The sequence below is a fragment of the Aplysia californica genome, unplaced genomic scaffold (assembly GCF_000002075.1).
Source record: "Aplysia californica isolate F4 #8 unplaced genomic scaffold, AplCal3.0 scaffold00766, whole genome shotgun sequence".
Lineage (NCBI taxonomy): Eukaryota > Metazoa > Mollusca > Gastropoda > Aplysiida > Aplysiidae > Aplysia > Aplysia californica.
In genome coordinates this window covers 133,270-156,961 of record NW_004798036.1, presented here as the reverse complement: position 1 = coordinate 156,961, position 23,692 = coordinate 133,270, and the positions used below count along the sequence as shown (strand labels likewise).

Here is a 23,692-nt window from a genome sequence, read left to right as displayed (position 1 = left end):
TGTGTGTGTGTGTGTGTGTGTGTGTGTATGAAGAATTAAGAAAAGTGTTTTGAAAAAGTGATAATGATAGTATAAAAACATTTGTGTTGAGGTATCTCAAACACACAAAATGAAACAAAAAATCCCATAGCTGTGTGAGAAAATAATGATCTTTTCGCAAACTATGGCATGAACTCAGACAGGAAAATGACGGAATGTATGAGGGCTCTCAATACTTGGCTACTTCAGAATTGCAAAGTTCTGACATTTTTTGCTGTTTAGAGTTACTAAGACCTTGAGGTCAGAAACCAAATGTTCTACCTGTTCTATCAAAATTGCAAGATTATTTGAGGTCGTTATCAAGATATTCCAATAATTTTTTGCTTTGAAAAAATAAACCTTGACATGGTATGAAACTAAAAATCTTTGACGTCAAATTTCTCAAAACTAGCTAGGTACACTAGAGTAGATAGAACCTTGTAATTCCAGGGTAGCAACTTGTTGTGCCATCATTGGCTCGGACCTTTGCTGCACAGCTCATGACTGTCCTGGTACGGTAGTTGGTATGTTGGGATTTTTTTTTGGTAAGTGTTTTACGGCGCTCACAATTGCATAAGGTCATAATAGTCACATGAGCCAGCAGGACACACTAATCATTTTCAGCGTTGGTAGAGGAATTCATTTTGAATTTTGCCCGGGCGGCGGCCGAAGCCTACTCTTCTCGATTTTAGGACCACCCAGGGATCTTTAACGTGCGCAACTTGCACACGGGACCTTCGAGATTTTTGTTCACCTTTATCCAAAAAGGCTAAGTGTTGGATCTTACCTCCCCAAAGATCAGGGGTGTGGCTTAACGACGGCAGTAAAAAGGAGCAAATAAGTAGTACGTGGGCAGTATTGCATACATGTAATTCTTCGGAGGTGGCTATTTGCATTGGAAGCTCTCCAGTCACTGTAGAGCCACCCACTCCTGATTTTTTCTAGGGTGCTCATCGAGTCTGTGACAAACAGGGCATGTTTATACGCTTCAATGCTGATCCATTCCAGTGCCTCTGTTATTGCCTTGACCTCCATTGCCATGCTCGACGTAATGCACTCGTAAGCTCCAGACTGTTCTTTTATTATATTACCGTCAACTCGAGCACTGAACGCCCACCCAGATTTCTGGCCACGCCTCACTGATCCGTCGGTGAAGACGACAACATCACCCATCACTGAATTTTCCTCTAGGATGGCCACAATTTCCGCATTAGTTGCACTTGCTGGCCACTCGCGACACTCTCGACCTAGCGTAGCATCACCTTCATGAAGTTGCTCATGTCTTTCTCTGGCCTCATCCAGTCACATCCTCTTCTTATGTCCTCGATTTCACAGCACATATCGAGAGTTCGCTCCGCCTGCACCATCCATGAAGATCCTCTTTTCAATCTTTGGCGTACTTGATTTCCTATTTTCGGATGTAGAGGATGACGTTCGTCTGCTGTTACTCGAAGGTAGGCCTTGACTTGTGCTAGCTTGTGTCGGTGGGTTAACGTTGGCAGGTCCAGCAGATATCTCATCGCTGATGCTGCTGTGTCACGGGTGCACCCAAGAACAGTTCTCATTCCTTCATTTTGAATGACTTCGAGGCGATGTAGTTGGGTTTTGGATAGGGTGAGCATACCAAGGCTATAGTCCACTACAGACAGTACAACCGCTTGAAGCATGATCATAAGGGCGCGATGGGGCATAGATGCAGCCATCACTCTCAGTGCAACAAGTCCTTTCCTTGCTCTGGTGATAATGTTTGTCACATGGTCTTTTGCCGAGAGGGTGCGGTCAAAGGTAATGCCCAGGTACTTCAATTTTTCTTGCCTTTCCAACTGCGTACCTTGTATATTGACAGTAGGCATGATAGCCTTGACTGCCCTGTTGTTGGTCACGCCGGGGTGCACGGAAATGAGCGTGCTAATGAACTTGCCGGCAAAGCAGCACCCAATGGCCGAATCATGCTCGACCCACCAATGGTGATCGCCAGATACAACGGAGAGTCTTCACAACCAAGAGGAGTCAGACTCCCACACACTCAGCACAATAAAAGAAAAGTGTGTGCGGGGCACAGCGAAAAAAAGTTTGCTCCGAGGAGGGGTCAGGCGTGTCTCAAACCAGCTCCTCATGGAGACAATTAGCAGGAAGACCCTGAGGTGGACGCTGGAAAGGAGAGATGAGCAGCTATGGACATGTGCAGCCTGCTATGATTCTAGCTCTGGATCCAAGTAAATCCAAGTATTGCATACAGACATAATTCATTTTTGGCTGTCTTTGAGATACGTCTGTATGCAATACTGCCCGCGAGTAGTAGAACAATACTGGTTGCAGAAGGAGACAGAAGACCAGAAGAGAGGTCAAGTTTATGCTAAAATAATATTGGCCTTTCAATTTTTCTCATCTTTAGAAGAAAAATACATGTATTATGTCCTGAACACATTTAGCTAAGCCCTGAATCTGTGGGGGTATGTTAAAGTTAAAGACAAAGTTTATGTTCCACCACTTCAGCAAATATATCAATGACATGAAAGATCAAATAACAGCTTCAATCAACCCATGTGTCCAAGCTAGAGTTTTCTATTGGTTTTCGTTTTGAAATATCATGAGATGATGTTGGCGTATCCTTTTTGAATCACCCTGTATATCGACTTTCGTAAGATGTTAATTTTTTTAAGAGGATTTGGGCTACCATGCCATAATAATGGTTTCTCAATATATATAGATAGAATTCTTTCTATCTCATCAATCACACTAAAACTTTGCATGCGTATATATATATATTTGTAAGTGTTTGGTGCTCCTATTTGCAGAGGGATTTGTTAGTAGAACAACCTAATATATATAAAATTATATGCTTGTGAGAAGTTTTAAAGAAAAATGTTTTTATGAAATGGAACAGGATTTTTCGCAACCAGTTTCTTCCGTTCATTTACCATTTACCTGTAAAAACTTTTTCAATTAAAATCGATATATCTACATTATAGTATGTATTTATATATTTATATATACAGGGTCATTAAAAAAGAATACGCCAAAATGATAGTGCGATATTTAAAAAACAAAGAGCAATAGAAAACTCTCTGTTGGACACATGTGTTGTACATACCCTAAAGTTTAGATTTCAAGTTTTACACAAGTGCTCAATGTGGCCACCACCGGCAGCATGGACAACATCAAGCCAATGTGACAGTTCCTTCCAAATGCGCCTCAGAATGTCTCAGTCTACTGTATTGTTTGTAGCTGTTCTTCGATCTTACATGCCATCGAAATTTACTGGAAGTGGTGGAACATAAATTTTGTCTTTAACATACCCACACAATAAAAAGTCACACTCAATGAGGTCCACTGGTCTGGCAGGCAAAGCGCAGAGAGCGAGGTCTTTAGCACTTCTCCTACCAATCCACCGCCGAGGCACGTTGTCATTCAGATAAGCTTGAACCCCGAGTTGCCAATGGGGTGGTGCTCCATATCTTGTTGAAAAATGAAGACATTCAAATCTGCTTAGTTTAGTAAAGTGCCAGTTCTTGTGAGCGTATGCTAAAAACTAAGTTTATGTTCCACCACTTCCAGCAAATATCGATGACATGAAAGATCAAATAGCAGCCTCAATCAATACAGTATACCGAGATATTCTGAGTTCTGAGGTGCATTTGGGAGGAATTCTTATAACGGCTTTATTTTGTCCGTGCTGCCGCTTGAGCACTTGCAAAACATAAAACTAAAACTTTACGGTATGTACAATGTACAACGTAGGCCTATGTGTTCAAGCTAGAGTTTAAAAAAAATTGTTTTTCGTGTTTTAAATATTGTGTGATGATTTTGGCATATTTTTTTTACCCCCCTGTATGTTATATAAAATGTTATATTTTAGATATAAATACAATTGTATGTAGCCTTCAGAGACTGGTGTCTGTGGTGTTGTGGTTAGATGCTTTGCTATCACACACACAAGACCCAGGTTCGATTTCTGAGTGGGGAGAAAATTTTATTGACAGTCTCGGTTTTTCTGCTGGGATGCTCTATCCCTCTTAACCCGGGACAGTCCCGACAGGCAGGGTCAGAAGCCAGCCTCTTAAATGATCTTAAATTGACAAAATACACACACACACACACACACAAAAAAAAGAATGGAGTCTGCTCAAGATAAAATCTGCGGGACCGCTGGATTTTCTTCGATGTTGCCCAGTTTTTGGTTTAAGGAGGATGTTCAAATAGGACTAGGAGAAAAAAAAAGGGGATTCTATTTCCTTTCAGTTGACCACCGTTTTTGGATGAACCATGTCTGATTTAAACAGACTCCACTTAAATAAATTATATTTATAATACATGTGAGGCATCATGCAGAAATCAGGCGCTCGTCAAAATAATGAAATCCAAGAATTCGCCATTTTTCGGCCAGTTTGGAAATTTCTTTTGAGTTTTGGTTTTTTGGTTCAACACCTTGTATGTCCATTCAAAAACACTTCTGCGAGTAGAATTTTTGGAAAAAAACGTTGAATAAAGGCACAAAAAAGGTAAAGTTTCAGTTTCCAAGGACTCATAAAGTTTTCAAGTCACCAAACTTTGGCGGCCATTTTCTCGATAATTTTACTTCTGAAATCAGGTGACCCCACCTCTTTCAATCGCAAATATCTCTACTTCTATTCAAGATAAATGGATATATAATTTTTTCTCAAAAGCAAGGCAAATGAATCGAATAACCTTTAAGGTGATACTCAATAACTGCGTATGCCCAAAGATAGTACAAGACAAGATGGGCCACTCAGCGAAAAAAGTGTCCGCAGGAAGTATGCTCTTTGCTTCAGATGGCGCTGCAGTCTGTTTTGAAGCTCTCTTTCGTTTTTCCAGAAGAAGAATAGGAATAGCACCTCCTTGCGTGCGCAGATCGACTGCTGTTCATCAGCAGTTCGGGTACGTTCAGTGCGGAGTATTAGGGTTTTTATTTTTTATTTTAATGACCTCTCGCCCTTCATTCTAAAGTCAAATTAAACGTAGAAAACCATCTCCTTTTCCTCCGGAAGAGGTTTTTTGTCAGCGTAACCATTTTTAAAAAGCGTTCTTCCGAAATTTATCCCAAAACTTGCTAGTTTCACTTTGATTTTTAAAAACTCAAGTAGGGTAACTCTGTTCGCAAAGAGTGCGCTTTTGTGAAGAGGGCGCCACCAAATTTTGAGGACACTTTTTTAATTGGCTCAAAGAGAGAAGTGGCCCATCTTGTCTTGTACTATCTTTGGTATGCCCAAAAATTGACGAACGCCCGATTCCACTGCGTGGCAACACATAGATCTATATAAATATATGTTCATAATACATTAACACCTGAGTGAGTGTGTGTGTGTGTGAGTGTGGTGTGAATTTATTTGAGAAACATAGACAGAAACAACAGAGGGATTAAAAAAAAAAGAAGTAGGACCAACTAGTTGCATTCTACAGTAGTACAGCAAGTACACCCACCCACATAATATGTGATATATGTCATGACATAATGTGTGGTGTCAAGGGACATGACTCTTATCTTTACTGTGGGGACAAGATAATTAGGGGAGTGGCACGCCCTTGGATGACGTCAAGAGTCCGGCGCGAAATAGGCAGACATCGTCTGAGAGACTCACTGAGGTATGCAGTCGAACTCAGGACCACGACGAGGCAACACTTATCTTGGACAGGGGCCCCCTGACAGACCCGACTCATCGGACCGCCAGGTAACTTTACAATGGTGGAATCAAGAGCTCATCGGTATTTGGGCATATTATGGAGTTACTGGTATAATCTTGAAGTTTTTTCATTTGTCTTGCTTTTGATGAAAAACATACCCATATCTTGAATAGAAGTCGAGATATTTATGACTGAAGGAGGTGGGTGTCACTAGGTATCAGAGGACAAATTAACAAGAAAGCAGGGTTGGTGATTTTTTTGATTTTTTTGTTTTTATTTAAATCAGATTTTTTTTATTTAAAAAAAAAAATGCCGACTCAGTTTGGGATTTTTGGTGACTAAAAGTAAGTTCTTTCAGTGCAAAATGCATTGTCTTTATTTTAACTAATGATTAATTTAAGCAACTGCAATTTTAGAAAGCCTTAATCTGCTATATCCAGTGAAATATGGCTACAGACAAAAAATGAAGAAAATGTCAGTCTAAAAGGAAGGGGGGGGGGGGGGTAATTATGCTTAGATAAACTTGCATTTTACTACAGTGTGTGTGTGTGCGCGCGCTTGTGTTTGTATAAAAAGAAAAAGCTAATTTCAATTATGGAAAAAAAGTAAATTGAATACAGTAATTATTTTACTACTTACAGTGACAGGGGTGAAAGCAGACTTTTAAGCATGATTATTTTAGTCAACTAAACCTTTTATATCTGTTTTATAAAACCAAGGAAAGGAATTCTGAATGTTTAAAGATGTAAAAACAGAATACATTATTTAAAAGTGATTTAAATCACTGAGTATTATTTTTTTAATCAAGTTGATTTAAATATTTAAAAATCAACTGATTTAAATCGACCTGATTTAAATCAACCCAACCCTGGTTTTCAATTATTATGAAAAAAAAAGTAAATTGAGAACTGTATTATTTTACAGTGACAGGGGGGGGAAGCAGACTTTTAAGCATGATTATATTAGTCTACTAAACCTTATATCTGTTTAATAAAACCAAGGAAAGAAATTCTGAATGTTTAAATACAGTATATTATGTAAAAGCTGAATACATTTTTTGAAAAGTGATTTAAATCACTGATTTTTATTTTTAAAATCAATTTTATTAAAATTTAAAAAATCAACTGATTTAAATCAAACCAGCTCTGATTTCAATTATGAAAAAAAAAAGTTAATTGAATACTGTATTATTTTACAGTGGAAGGGGGGGAAAGCAGACTTTTAAGCATGATTATATTAGTCTACTAAACCTTATATCTGTTTAATAAAACCAAGGAAAGAAATTCTGAATGTTTAAATACAGTATATTATGTAAAAGCTGAATACATTTTTTGAAAAGTGATTTAAATCACTGATTTTTATTTTTAAAATCAATTTTATTAAAATTTAAAAAATCAACTGATTTAAATCAAACCAGCTCTGATTTCAATTATGAAAAAAAAAAGTAAATTGAATACTGTATTATTTTACAGTGGAAGGGGGGGAAAGCAGACTTTTAAGCATGATTATATTAGTCTACTAAACCTTATATCTGTTTTATGAAACCAAGGAAAGGAATTCTGAATGTTGAAATGTGTAAAAACTGAATAAAAATACATTTAAAAAAAAGTGATTTAAATCAGTGATTTTTATTTAAAAAATCAAGTTGATTTAAATTTAAAAAATCAACTGATTTAAATCAACCCAACCCTGCAAGAAAGAGGTCGCCAAAGTTGGGTGGCTTCCAAAAAACTTGAGAGTCACTGGAAACTGTAATTTTTAAAAACATTTTTTGTGCCTTTGATCACTGTTTTTCCGTAAAATCCACAGAAAATAAATGTATTTTAAAAAATTTAATGGACATAAAAGGTGTTCAGCTCCACTCCTTATATTCAGTCAAACTTACAAAATGACATTTGTCACATTTTGTCGTCAAATATGTGTGTGTGTGTGTGTGCGCGTGCTGCACGTGCGCGCGCATGCTTGTGTCAGTGTGTTTATATATGTGTGTGTAGTGTGTGTGTGTGAGCGTGTGTGAGTGTGTCAGAGTATGTGTGTGTGTGCATGCGAGCGTACCATGTATGCGTCACTGTGTGTATGTACATGTGTATACAGCCTTTACACCTAGTTTCCAGTGACCTAATCTAAGTAGGCTACTGAATGTATGCATGTGTGAAATCTGAGAATGGTGACACTTGAAAAGCTAAGAATGAAAACAATGACGAGCAGTGGATGGATTTACATGCATATTTATTATGTACATGATATGGAAAGTGAAAGTCTCACACCTGGACAGTGGGTCTAAAGTTTCTTCAAGAAAGCTTTGCTGTGCACAACATGAGTTTTGCCATAAACTTCTCAGTTTCAGCACCTTCATCAGCGAAGACAGTGACAGCAAAAACTATTCCCTCCCCTCAACAACAATTACAGTGACAACAAAAACTACATGTTTCTGCTGCTATCACATGATATAGAATACCCATGTGCAACTGTTTGCATACAAAACGTTTGTCTAATAATTAACAGTCATATCAACAATGACAATAATCCACAACACTCTTGATCACTTGCTGGGTATACTTTTCTTAATTGCCGTAATATGAAAAGGCAAGATCGAAGTTTTATCTAATCAGTTCCACAAAATTATAGTAAAAAAAAAAAATCGGGCACAAGACACCCATCTATTCTTAAGAACATTTCAAGATCTACTCAAACGTCTATAACAGTGAAAACATTGAAACATAAATACTTTGCTACTACTAGTATACTAAGAGCACTAAAATTTGCATGAAATTGGGAATATAAACAGAGATTAATTCAATATGACAAAAAATTACAAAGCCATTATTTGGATAACAAGCTAACCCAAACCTCCTATCTTTTATGAACAATACATGTATCAGGAAAGCTTTATTTTTATAAATTAAATGTAAATAATAACCAGGAAAATATGAATGTGGAAAAGAGGCAGAGTAGAAATAATAATAATAATAATAATAATAATAATAATAATAAATATATCAAATGTGCGGAAACCCCCTATGCCAAATCAAGTCATGAGGTCTGAATTCTTTTCCTTCACTACTCATTTTTTCCCTCCTGTTGTTCTGACACAGAACCGGATGCCCTGCTTTGTCAGACAGCCACCACAATAACTTACAAAAGTCATTAGTTCATCGGTTATAATAAAACTAAATAATAAACGTAATTTAAGAGCAAGATGAAATGTGCCACGACAGGGCGGAATCAGGCGCTCGTCAATTTTTGGTCATATGGAGTTACTGGTATCATCATCTTACTAAAGTTTGTTTATCTATTTGCCTGGCTTTCGATGAAAAAAAAAAAATACCCATCTATCTTGAGCGTGTAACATTATTGGGAAAACGGCAAGTAGCAGAAATGCTTGGTTAAAGAAAACCAGTCGCTTCTGGCAGAGGAGGTGGAGAGTAATAAAATCATTGTAACAAAACCCAGAACTGCAAAACATTCAATCAACAGTGAATCTAACACTCATGTTGTCATGGCACAGAGGGCACAGCTCACGTAGAATTGTGATCAAATTGTCTGTGTTTTTCTCCCTGATATGGCCTGAAATTTATACACAATGAAATTCGAACAAAATTTCTGCATCCTGCAGTTTTCACTATGAGAATGTGCATGCTAGTGCTAGACTGGTATTAAAAGATTGTAGCACTCATACTTTTGTAGCACTTATACTTTTTGTATCAACAGAAAGTTAAGCAGAGCACATTAAAAAAAGTACCATTGTTTACATTAACAGAAACTGAACCCTTCTTTTACAGAATAATTTTTTGTTGTATTCTGACAGATTTCTTTTTTTAAAAAGTTTTTAAAAATAATAACTTGATGCTTTTCCATTTTAGTCTCAAATTTTAGGTGCTTTACTTAAGCTTTGAATATCCATACATCAAATGTAAACATTCATATTCTCAGTATGGAAAACAAAATAAAAGAGTTTTTTAAAATCCCAATATTTCCCCAAATTCCAGACTCACACATGGTTCACATGAATAAAATCATTTAACACGATCACCAGTCAGTATGCAATGTCAGTATGATGGAAGCTCTTTATTATCTTGAAAATGGAAATATTAATCAAATCTTCAGTATAATGGAAAGTAAGGGAATTTTGAACATGATTAGGTGGAGGCTTCTAGTCTAATAAAGTAATACCATACATGGATGAGTTATCTGAAGTAAATTCTTATATACATATATGTAAAGCTTTTCTTTCGGAGTGGAGGGGAAGGATACCTAACAATTGGACATTTGAGAATAACGTTTTCGTTACCTGACCTACTAAGTACATTGCTGGAAATATGAAATCCTGTCTGGTCACAAACTGAGCATATAAATTATGAAGCTAAAGACCATTTCCAACTTGATTGCTCTTGTTGATCCTTCCTTTTTCTGTTTCTGCGTAAAGAACTGTGATGTTCTCCATCTATAAACTTAAGAATCGTTTTACGCCCTAACTCCATCACTATTATTGCAAATAATCTATGCTGTTTGGCACAGAAACGCATTTTACCAGTGTGAAAAAAGATAAAGAAGGATTTTTTAAAACAGCCCTACTCTTTCACATATATGAAAAGCTAGAGTTACGAAGAGAATTTTAGGGAAAGACTATACCAAAAGAAAAAAAATATATTCCATGACTATTTACTTCTATTAATATGCTGCCAAAAGCTTACCAGAACAGAAAACAGCCTGAACATAATTTTGAAGCTGACCGTGAGATTCAAGTTGGATCACAGAGTCAGCAAGTTAATGAGTTAAAATTGCATATTTTGTTCTCAACTGTTCAAGCGTTCCAAGCTAAGAAAGCAAAAGAGAGAAAAAAAATTGTTACAATTCTTTTACAAATTTTACCTATATATTAGTATATTATGTATCTTTTCTAGTCAGGACATGGTGGAATCAGAAGCTCCTCAATTTGTGAGCATGTGGAGTAATTGGTATCAGCTTAAAGCTTGCTCATTTTTCTTGCTTTGGATGAAAAAACTACCAAACTATCTGTAATAGAAGTCAAGACATTTGCGGTTGAAGGAGGTGGGAGTTACCTGATTACAGAGGTAAAATTAGCGAGAAAATGGACGCCAAGGTTTGGTAAACTTCCAAAGCTCGACAGTCCTTAGAAACTGAAAGTCTGCAATGTTTGTGCCTTTAATCAGTGCTTTTCGGTAAAATACACACCGGAACGTGTTTTTAAATGGACATAAAAGGTGTTGAGCCAAAAAACAAAAATTCGAGAAAAATGTCCAAACTCGTAGAAAAAAGCTGGTTTCTTAGATTTCAGTATTTTGACAAATGCCTGATCTCACCACGATGCCTCACACTCGCATGTAGAATATGAACTTTGACTAAATTTTTCACGAGTGTAAGCAACTGATAACACAAATTAAGAAACTAAATATACACTAAATTTCGGGCTTAGTACTGTACATCTGAGCAGCTGGCCCAGGGTATAATATAAGAACCAAAACTCTTTTGTAGGCTAAAAGTAAAAGTTTTCATTTTATGGGGGTCTCAACCTACTTTTAAACAAAAATCTGGATCTGATGGTAGAGATTTTTCACAATGTGCATAATAATTTTGATGAAATACCACTGACTGAGCCTTCTGTGCTACAAGTAGTTTTATGGATATCTGACACAGCATATTGTACTAGTGATGATACAGGAACTGATATGAGAAAGACTTATACTTTATTTGCACAATACATCAACCAGATTTTTTAAAGAACTATTCAATTGTGCAATCAAATTATATTTGCGAAATAAGAACAGGCATTTAGTTAATAACAGACAATCATTTCACAGATCTCATGGATTAGCACTGAAATGATCCCATACATGTAAGGCCAGTATTTCTGTACTGTAAGTCTCAAAACATAACAGACTTCTTCCGTTTCCATTTTTGATCACTTGACAGTACAACATCTCCCCTTCTTCCATCAACTCTCTGGTGATTCCGACTGTCTATCAGATCAGATCAGGAATCATATCAACAGATTTGCAATAGGCTAATATTCTCATCCTCATTAGCAGCAGCCCTGAGCTCCACAAGTTCAGATCGAGCGGGTACCTCCTCTACTTTGTCAAGCAGGTGCCTCTAGGTTAAGCCTCTCTCAAGAACCCATTAATGTTATTGTGAGTGCATCACATTTGGAGCTATCTCCAACCCAGACCAGTCCTCCACATGTTCTTCATATTGTCCGGCATTTGCTTTCTCATCTCATTTGTCATTCCTCTTGCTAGTGTCAGCACATTCAAGCAGATCTACAGCCATCCACGCATAACTCATTCTGTGTTCACAATGCCTCCTGGGCCTGCCAAGTTGGAGTGCCCCATGAGGTCAGCATCAACTTGCCGGGCTGCCTGGCGACCCTCGGAGATGGCCCACACAACCAGTGACTGACCACGGCGGCAATCTGGGGACCAAGACCATGGGAAACTTACGTGAAGTTAATTTGAAGTTATTACCTTCAGCCCCTGATACACCCACCGCAGGCTCACTCCATTCCACTCTGGTCAACCCAGTCTCAGAGTGGGGGGTAGTGTATAGGTGTGTGTGTGTGTGTGTGTGTGTGTGTGTGTGTGTGTGCGCGTGCGCGTGTATGATGGAGTGGGAGGGGGGGGGGGGAGAGAAGGCATACAGTGCGGTCACCTGTTGTATCCTGCGATCATTATCAAATTCAGAACATTTCTATATTCCACACATAGGGTTTTATCAAATTTAGATGTTTTGTAATCAACTTTTTGTGAGACGACTCGTGAGGTCACGGAGCGGTCACAAATTATTTGCGTCCCGAGTCAAAATTATCTGCGGGCTGTGTCAGTTAAAATCACAATAATAGAGAAATGGAAGCTATAGTAACAACTTCAACTAACCTCCAGCAGCATACAGGTTCGGGATGCTTGTCGAGTACTTCCCCTTGGGTGTTTCCAAGTTACCTCTGGGGTCAAGGTCAACTGACAATTCCTCCACAATCTTCCTTTCAGGGCCCAGGAAGCCCATGGCTAGGAGCACCAGATCACACTTGTATGACTTCTCTGAGCCTGAAAAAGAAGGTAATTGCCAGGTGAAAAAAACTCGAACCAAGACTAATCTGCTTAAGATGTGAATCCACAGTAAAGAAAGGCGGGTCTGCAACGCAGTGCACAAAAGTAGGCCTATATTCTCCATCACAACAAGGTCTCACGATGATCCTTTGAGCTTTTCATCTGATCTTAGCTATCAGGCCACCAAGAAAAAAATGAATCACACTTTCAGACTTAAAGATTTCCAGCATAATACTGTGAGGAACCACAGATCGCCACTAAAATTCTGGGTGGAAACAAGGCCTACTGCACAGTGGCTTTAAAAATAAATCTTTTAGAAAATATTTAGGGGGAATTAGGAAACTCGAACTGGTTCCATGGGGTACTTTACTTTACTTTTCCGATCCAGCGGCTATCTGGGTTCTAGCCCTTCGGCCTGTCGATATGGCAAAGAATTTACTTTTGTTGCTGTATAAAGTATTTCGATATCTGGGCAGGCAAGTAGGTAGGTGCTACACAGGTTGTTAAGTGCAAGGCAGGTAAAGAGGTGGTGTGATATTGTTTCCTAAGTTCTGGGGGTAATGGTTATACTTTTCGCCTTCGCATGAAAAAGATGTGAGTTCGATTCCTGCACCGAGAAGATATAGTTAACTCCAACTTAGTTGAAGTCACTTGACCTGATTTTCGCTCAGGTCCCAGCATCTTTTCTCCTTTACATTTCACTACCCTAGAATTATAATTTTTGGCCATTGTGACTTCTAAGACTAAGACCATGAGGTCAGAAACCAAATATTCTATCTGCTCTTTCAAAATCGTAAGATTATTCCGAATCGTTATCAAGATATTAAAAGAATTGCATTGGAAAAAGCTTGACATGTTGTGAAACTCGAAGTTTTAAATGTCAGCAGATGTGAGATAGAACTTTGTAATTCTGGGGTAGCCATCAAAAGATTATGTTGGGTTCACTCAAACATACATTTGAGTTAAAATGCTATTTTTAAACTCCCAACTGCAAGTACGCAACGCCTGAACGTTTTTGTTTTTTTGCATCATGTGCACTGTCAGAAGTTTCACAGTAGCTTTGACAAGAGTGATACTTAACCAAAAAGTACAACCGTGCAGTTATGTCACTCTATGAGTTATGTAGAGTGGACCAACAGGCAACAGGCCAATAAAACAAAGTAGGGAGCATGAGGAGAGTGTGTGTGTGTGTGTGTGTGTGTGTGTGTGTGTGTGTGTGTGTGTGTGTGTGTGTGTGTGTGTGTGTGTGTGTGAGACGTCATGATGCAATAACCATGTCTGTTGTTGTTTCCCCTGAAATCCGAAGCGTAAGGCGCACCACAAGAAAATGAGTATCACAGTAAAAAAACCTCGGTATAATGTACTTGACTGAAAAACTTATTCTCAGTCGTGACAAACCCTCCGGGGTGGTGCTACTGACAGAAGTGTCTTTAGGCCATTCCCAAAGGGGGGACATTAACCATGTTCTTATGCATGTAGAATTGTAACTGTAAATATGGGCTGATTCATCAATGTCATGCTCATAAATGCATGAACTGCAACAGGGAACTGCTGCTTTTTCTTTCCTATTCCTTACTATTGTCATTTTCCCCTCTACTTCTTTTTTTATGTTTGTTACACTCTTGTGACCCACTATTTCCGGGGTGCCTTGATAGCAGAAGCAGACTTTGTGCTGTTGAAGCTGGAGAGGTGAGCAGAGTAAGCCTGATTCCTTGTAAGGACTTCTCTGTAGACATCCACCCTTTGGCGCTCATATGACTTTAAGCGAGCGCCGTAAAACTTCTACTAAAACAAAAAATCAGTCGTAACATACACTTCCAGCGGTCTCGAGTCCCATTTAAGTTTTTGAACTCTTTAACCCAATGGACCCGAGACCCCGTATATTGGGGTTTGGCGTAACCTGTTTAGACCTCGCACCTTCTCAGTAGTAGACAAACAAACAGATTGGCACACCAAGCAGCAGTATTGGAGATTGGAGCGTAGGAACAATTTTATTACTTTATATTTGTGTTTTTGCAAGAGTACTAGATCTAATTACAATACTAACAGCATGCCTGTTTTCTTGAATTTCGCTTGTGAGTCCGGGAGGGGGGGGGGAGGAATTAGGCCCGGGAGCACGGGGTTCATTCGGTTAAAAGCTATTGTCTAAAATATACCTGTGTTAAAAGTACTTTTTGCAATAATGTTCACTTTTCAAGAGATGTTGTGGTCTAAGTTTATTTGCAAAATACATTTTGCACTGTGGGAATTTTTTTTAAAAAGGCAACAGGGATCGTTTTGACCATTCTCAGCTGCATGGAGAGGCAAATTTTCCTGTAGGTACATGTTAGTATTATTACTTTTTTACCTCTCTCTCTCTCTCTCTATCTCTCTCTCTCTCTCTCTCTCACTCTCTCCAACAGACATACACACATTGGCCTGAAGATTAATGAAGTGAATAACCACCATTCTGACAACAGATAACAACACTAAAATTAGAATATAAGTATAAGCAGGGGAAAAGACTTTTTTATTTTCCTTGATTTTGCTGTTTCGCACTTCTGTTGAATTATGAATGAGTTGACTTTTTTTCTCTCCCATGAAGACATAAATTCATCCATAGACCACTGTACACATAGATAAAGTATCTTAATCTATCTGCTGAGATACCATATCACACTCAGCTTTGGTTGGCTCCCACAGGCAGGATCCAAGCAATCCACCCCTGACTTTTATCAAACATTTACAATCATTAATCATGAGGGGACTGGTGCGCAGACAGATAGAGATATATCAGGAATCTAGCTATGAGCAGTGCCTACCCTAGCTCTTACCTGGTACATCCTTCATGGTCCAGCGTCCAGAGTCATCTTTCGTCCATTCAACCAGGATGGTCTTCACTGAGGTCACATTGCCATTAGCATCTCCCTCAAAGCCCTGCAAGGTTCAAACATAACCAGAAGAAAAGTGAGTGAACTTACTATTTTTCGTTCATATTTTTCATTTTAAATTAATTAAAAATTTTTGTTTGACCTGAAATCCAGTCTGAGAGATCCTGGTCTTTAAGTACAGAAAAACATATTGACTGATTAATGGCCTTTAGTTCTGGAAAAAGAGAAGACAGACAGATAGAAGTAAGTTAAGAGGAGGCTTAAAAGTAGGCAAAACCACTGTCGTCCACTAAGAACTTCCAAAAAAGCTGTGGATGAGAGGTTTACTGGGGGCTCTCGTGGTGTAGGATTAGTAGTAGTAGGATAATACTAGTAGGATGACAGTGTCCGTCCCTCAGTCAAAAGGTCCAGGGAATAAAACGTGCAAGCTATGAAAACATTTTTCCTATTCTAAATTTATCCTTTGTCCTCCTTTCCCATTCTCTAGTTCTGTTTTGTTATCTGCTTTCATCACCACTTTCTTTCTTCCAACCTCCGCAAACCTCCTTTGTGCTCCTCTCTCCCCTGTTCCTTACTCCTTTTACTGCTACTCTTGGCTTCTTCTTACTGCTGTCTTTCAGCCATACCCCTGATCTTAGGGTAGGTAAGATCAAACACTCAACCTTCTCAGATAAGGGCAAAAAAATAGGAGGTCACATGTGCAAGTTAAGTACATTGAAGATTATAAGGTGGTCTTTAAAATCGATATGAATACACTTCAAGCACCCAGTATAAAATTCAAAATAAACTCCCACTTAAATTGAAAATACTCTGGACAGTATAAAAAATACCTTTGAAATCGGAATGCGACTGCCTGAAGACTGAAGGGGTTCAGAAGTAGAAAAAAAAAATGGTACCTTATGTTTAAAAATCAGTCGCACTTCAGGTCGAAGAACCAACAGTCAATTACCCCGGATATCTAGCAGGGGAACACAAAGAAGGAAGAATAAGAGGACAGGCTCACTGGCACTTACCAAACTTTTGACATTGAAGATCCTGGGGTCACGACCCCACTTCAGCTTCACTTCTTCATGGCCATAGTCCACTCTGAAGATTCGTGGCCAGGTTGGCCAGGGGTTGCCCTCTGCCCTTGTCGCTGGAGGCTCTGGCAGGATCTCAAAAGTCGTCACCGACTTGGCCCCCTGATGACAAAGACATACATGACAGGTTACTGCTTGGTTTCTTGCATGAGGGTAACAGTAACACACTCCTACAAACAAAAATAGAACTCTTAATTAAGTACCCCCCAAAAAAATGTAAAACAAAAACAGGAAAGGGATAGAAGGAAAAAGGGAGAAGAAAAAAACACAGTTACAGGGGAGGAGGAAAAAGGGCAAAAAAACAAACAACAACCCAGGAAAGCGGGAAAAGGAAAAAAGGAAAGAGACAACTCTCTAAAGTAGATAGGGCCTACAATGTATGATGTATGAATTTCTGAACAAACAAAAAAGATGCTATATGTTATTCTTACAGTTACAATACAAAAGACGCACTCCCTATTGTTGCTGAGCAGAGAGCCTTTTTTAGTTTTATTATTAACCTCCGAACCGCCCTCCCTACACGCACATAAATACGCGCAAACATATACCCACACACGCACCCACGCATGTATGCATTCACACACATAAACACACACACACACACACACAGATACGCACACACACAGGCGTGCGGCACACACACATACACATACATGCATACATACACGCACACACACACACACATACACATAATAAACACATATGCCTTTGTCAGTTAAAATTCACATCATTGATAAAAAGCAGTAATTTATATTTATAAAACAATACTGTTTACGTTTTTTGGACTAAAGACAAATGACCTTTATGAAATCAAGAATTCTTTTTTGTTTAATGATGGAGAACAAATTCTTTAACTCCTTTTCTCCAGCAGGCCACTCCCAGTGGCTCACAGTTGGAACCGCTGTACCAATGAGCCGCTGGCAGCGACCTGAGCACTTTTCTTTACGATGACTTCGATGTCAAATTAGTTTTCAGCAGTTGCCGAAAACAAGTCCTTATTGCTGGGAGTTTTTTCATTAGATGAAAAACTATTAAAGTCCGGTTCACTTGTTTTGATCTAATGATTGGTTTAGAGACGAATATGCCCCAGCACCGTGGGTTTACCCTAGAGGTGGGCGGTTCCAGTTTTTTTCCGTAACCGAAGATTCCCGATTATTAAAGGTCAGGAATCATAGGAATCGGTTTCGAACCCAATTACTTTCATTATAGCCAGTGACGTGATTTCTTAGAGTGGCTCTATGATTTATTTTTTCCAGTGGCTTTGACCCCTAGCCAGTATCATGATTATATATACAGCAATTAGCAGTTAGTCCGAACCCTGCAATTAACCCCGGCGAGTAGCAATAAGTCCAACCCCTGCAATTACTCCCAGCGAGTAGCAATCAGTCTGACCCCTGCAATTACTCCCAGCGAGTAGCAATCAGTCTGACCCATGCAATTACTTCCGCCGAGTAGCGATTAGTCCGACACTAACAATTATTACGGCGAGTAATGAGTAGTCCGATCCCTTTGATTATTTGGGGTGGGAGGGCACTACCCCACCCAATCTTTACAGTGTGAAGTCAGAGAACCAACACTGACCTACACCGAGAAATGAGAGCCTATAATATAGATTCTAGAGCCTCGTGGGCAGACATTACAATTTTAGATTTTGAATTGAAAGAAAAGGGAATATTAAAAACAATAACAGATGAATGAGAAAATGTGAAAGCAACAAATAAGTTTTAATATAATTTTTGACAATGAATTTGCATCTCAATTTCAGAACATAGCAAAGCACCAACATTTTTTTTTCAAAAATACATACTTTATTAAAGAAAAATTAAGATAAAAATAGAGTAATTGAGAATCGTTACTTTACGAAAAAGGGATCGATTCTTTTTCTCAGAAGCAATAATCACAGGAATCGGTTCTGCAATTGATTCTTGGCCCACCACTAGTTTACCCCCTAACAGATAAAGAGTTAAATAAGTATACTAAAAATATTTCCTTCAGGTCTCTCCATAGTCCAGACTTTCTATTAGGATGTGCCAGATCATAACGTTAGCATCATATATGATACAAAATATGTCACGACGCGGTGGAATCAGGCGCTTGTCAATTTTGGGGCATTTGGAGTATCATCTTAAAGCCTGTTTATTTACCTTGTTTTTGATGGAATAAATATCCATTTATCTTAGATACAAGTCAAGATATTGGCGATTGAAGGAGGTGGGAGTCGCCTAGTTTCAGAGGTAAATTAGCTAGAAAATGGCCTCCAAATTTGTGTTATTTCCTTAAATTATTTCAATAAAAATTCCCAAACCTGTGGAAAAATGCCAATTTTTCACTTTCATTATTTTGACCGGCGCCTGATTTCATGACGCTGCCTCACATATGGTTTTTCATTTCCTTCTCCAGAAAGATCACCTTCCACATCATGGCACTTGATTGAAAGGCATTACCAAATGCAAGACGAGAAATAACACACAATGACAACAACAACAACAACAACAATATAGGCAACAGCAAAGAAAATGACAACACCAACAACTTTACAACCACCATAGCCACAACAATGTTGCTCACGTGTCTGAGTGAGGTTGCAATGCAGTCACATCCAGTGTCACCTCCACCTATCACAATCACGTCCTTGTCTTTGGCGTTGATGAAAGGGTCTTTGTTGCCCTGTTGGACTTTCTGCCAGGATTCCAAGAAGTTCATGGCATAGTGGATTCCGGAGAGTTCACGGCCTAAAACAGAGAGCAAAATTGTGGAAATTATATATAGGCTTTGTACCCATCTTCAATGACTGCCAATATGAAAGATCTGAAATGCTATGTATGGTCAACACTTCTACATGGCTGTGAACGTTGGACAATCACTAAAGACAGTGGAAATAAAATAGAAGCAACAGAAATGTGGTTTCTTATGAGACTGCTGGAAAAATCGTGGAAGGAAAAGAAATCAAATGAGGTAGTGCTTGATGAAGCCCATGTGGGATGCTCACTGATAAAAACAATCAGGAAAAGACAAATGTAGTTTTTGGGACAAGTGAATTAGACATAAGGTCTCGAACATCTCGCTGTCACAGGCAAAATTTCAGGCCAACGAGGCAGGGGTAGCCCAGAGCAACCTACTTACAGAACCTAAACATGGGCAAAGGGGAAAGATCAAGGTAACGCAGCTTTTTTAAGAGCATCTGAGCAAAGGAATGAATGGAGAACCATCATCGCTGCAGATCTGGCATTTGAAGATGATGATGATGACCCATTTTTCTTTGCCACATATGATTAATTTCTGGATATTGTCTCTAAAATACCATTCCTACAGTAAGTCACAACTGCGCCAAAACAGATATACATGATCTACTGATCCTATGAAAGTAATTCATAAACCGACAGCACACTGACAATCAAATTTACTATATATATATCTATTAAATTGCAGGCACCAAAAAACAGTCAAGACGCCTGTGGCAGTTGAAAACAGTGACCAAAGAACAATAAATAACAACAAATTAAAAAAAAAACCAACAGTAACAAAAAACAACAACAACCAGCACCACCAAGGCCTTCACTGACCAGGTATGGGCAGGTCCCTCGGCCAGGTAGCCCCCAGAGCACACAGCACAGCATCATACTCATCCATCAGGCTCTTGGCACTAACGTCCTTGCCAACTTCGATTCCTGTTTTGAACACGATTCCCTCTTCAGAGAGAAGATCTGCTCGCCTCTGAACCACCTGCCAAGGAGGAAACGAGCCTAACTGTCAGTTGTGCCAGTGAGTCTAAGGCTTCAAGTTGCTACATTAGAATTTACAAGGTTCTAACTGACATTTTGGACCAAACTGAACTTCTAGGTCTAAGAACTAAGACCATGAGGTCAGAAAACAAATGTTCTATCTGCTCTATAAAAACAGTAAGATTATTTTGAGTTTTTTCAAGATATTCAAAGAATTGAATTAAAAAAAACTGGAAATGTGAAACTCAAAACTGTAAAGTCAAATCTCTCAAAACTAGGTACCGGTACTGAGCAGATAGAATTTTGTAATTCTAGAACAGCGAAGTTACCATTTTCCCAAGCAGTAGAGTAGGGAAACTATCAACAGTTCTAAACAGACTAAGGCCTCCAGTTACACTTTTCCCAAGCAGCGGAGAGTTTCTAGTGTTTTCGAAAAGAAAGTACAATCTTTAAAACCAAAAATTTTACCTCCAGCCTCTAACATCATTTTTATCATTAATATTATTATTACAAGGCACACACACATACACACACACACACACACACACACACACACACACACACACACACACACACTGTAAATGACCTACAGCATTCATTAACTATCATTTGTGCATTAGACCAAGCAACATTTTGACAGTCAAAACCTTAAATTGATCTGGCTTCAGTTATGATAAAAGATTCAATTTTAATGTTGGATAGATACAAACATAGCTAGACCTGATCTGTCACAGTTTTAACAGATAAAAATTCAGCCTTTATTCTAATGTAAAGCTGAAGAAACTGTATAGTATAAAATTAAGAAATGTACCTTCGAAAATGGCTACACACTGTGATCAGGCGGGGAAATAGGATACATACATAAAACCAATTGCACCTAGATTAAAAGAATCTGTTAAATACTGTATGTAAGGGAAAGAGGAGGAGGAGGATGAGCAGCAGCAGCAGCGCAAGAAAAAGGAGGAGGAGGAGGAGGAGGAGGAGGAAAAAGAAGAAGAAGAAGAAGAAGAAGAAGAAGAAGAAGAAGGAGAAGAAGAAGAAGAAGAAGAAGAAGAAGAAGAAGAAGAAGAAGAAGAAGAAGAAAAAGAAGAAGAAGTAGGAGAAGGAGAAGAAGAAGGAGAAGAAGAAGGAGTATATCGTTTCCCAACTTAGACCAAGTTTGAGGATTGACATTTCCCAAAATAAGCCCACAGCACACTCACATCTTTGTCCAGTTTCATTGTCGGGATACCGTATCTCAATAGACCTCCTAAACGGTCATTCCTTTCAAACACCGTCACCAAATGGCCAGCCTACACAAGACATGAAAAGAAAGAATAAATATTAGTGCTTACAAAGAGATTACATGAAATATACACTCTTTGTAATCACATTTCCAAGATAAATTTTTGATGAACAAAACAAAATTAAGTTCATGTGTAAAAAAAATCTGAGAGGATAACTTAAAGCTGCTTTTGAAAAATCTTGACAGAGACATAAGAGTACACCCCTGATCTTACGGTAGGTATCATTTAGCCTTCTTGGATTAGGGTGAAAAAATCTCAGAGGACCCTGTACTAGTGCAAGTTGCGCACGTTAAATAAAGATCCCTTGGTGGTCTTAAAATTCTCGATAAAAGTAGGCTTCAGCCGCCACCCGAGCAATATTCAATTCCTTCCAAATTAAAAATGCATAATGTGTCCCACACACTCATATGACCTTATGCAGTCGCGAGCCCCATAAAACACTTACTGAAACAAAAAAATCAAGAGATTAGAGAGATTATTCCTCTAAAATATTTTAATCTTTTTCATAGGTATTTAACCCCTTCACGGTACAATCAATCAAACCTCAATCAGTTTACACCACAAAAAACATACATTACGAAAAAAAAACCTGACACAGAGGAATGGGTGACCACACAGGAAAGGGGACTTACAAAAAATGCAAACATAAAATAGACATCCACACACACCCCAAAACACCACACACACTTAACCAAATGTATGCTTGCAAAAACAAAGATTTCACTCTCACAAGTCAGCAATTCTTCTGACTAGACGCCACATTATGATTTTTGTTTCCCTCATTCATCATAAATATTGGATTGTCTGTCCTGCAACTGTTTCCCCATAGATGTTAAATCTTCATTCTTTTCTGAACATTTTGGTAGACTATGTATGCTTTTATTGCTTGAAACATCTTTTAAATTAAATGCTGAAAATGTGAATGTTCCCATTACTTTACACTACATTTACTGCAACAAAGCAGGGAATAAACATTCAACTTTTGCAAAACCTACACTTCAGTCTTTGGATGACACACATACCGAGCTATAGAGCAAAACTTGGTCTTTTGATCTTTGATTTATTTCCATAGGAATACATACAAATGTAAAGTGTGCTGACTAGATCTAAATGAGTTACTTCTCGCAACCCATGAATGGAGATATTGGCCAAAAAGTGACACAAGGGTCATATTTGTGGATTCTTAATCAAAGCCATTCTCTTTAAGTTTAAGTTTGACATTTGTTTTATCATTTCATACCAAAAAAAATTGTAAAAACTCAACCCATAAATTTGACATATCTATTTCCATCCATTGGGCTAAAATGCGAGAAGTAACTCATTTTGTCCGCACGCCTTGCAAATGCAAAGAGTGGCATCCTCAGCCCATTGTTACTAGATCTACTTACCTTATTGAGCTGTGCAGCTGCAGCCAGGCCTGCGGGCCCGCTACCCACTACAGCGACTCTCTTGCCTGTGCGCACCGAAGGAACCACCGGTTGCACCCAGCCCTGCTGGAAGCCATAGTCGATGATGGAATTCTCAATGTTCTTGATCGTCACTGCAGGCGCATTGATGCCTAGCACACAGGCGCCCTGTCAATGAAAACAAACAAAGAATGAAGAGAAAATATGTTCCCACGGTTCGGATAGTATTCATGGTGTATTCTTGTTGTGGGTATCTATCCCATATTACTTATTAGCAGGCAAATCCCAAATTCATAGAAGATAAACACACAAAAAGATCGAAACTGACGTCCTCTTAATTGTACAGTTGCCACCATAAGCCCAGCAATAACAGGGATCCGGTAATAACAGGGATTTTTTAAATCCCCGTTTTTTCCAACTCATTCAGTCATTGTCTGTATCAAAAGTAATGGGCAAGAACAGGGCCTCATCGGAGCCCAGTCAGTTATAGCAGGGACAAAGGCTCATTAACAATTTGTAAAAAGTAAAAGAGAGAGAGAAAGAGAGAGAGAGAGGGAGAGGGAGAGAGAGAGAGAGAGAGAGAGAGAGAGAGAGAGAGAGAGAG

At 38.6% G+C, this 23,692-nt stretch overlaps 1 protein-coding gene across 1 annotated transcript in view; it reads right to left on the bottom strand.

Moving 5' to 3' along the window:
• Positions 1-7,871: 7,871 nt before the first annotated feature.
• The window catches only part of LOC101863618 (putative glutamate synthase [NADPH]), a gene marked incomplete in the record, with an annotated part of 111,454 nt that continues 95,633 nt past the window's right edge, over positions 7,872-23,692 (bottom strand). The window contains 6 exon segments of the mRNA XM_005109316.3: positions 7,872-12,094; positions 12,555-12,722; positions 15,539-15,641; positions 16,609-16,776; positions 19,243-19,406; positions 20,238-20,397. Of these exon segments, the coding sequence (XP_005109373.2) occupies positions 11,964-12,094; positions 12,555-12,722; positions 15,539-15,641; positions 16,609-16,776; positions 19,243-19,406; positions 20,238-20,397 (894 nt within the window).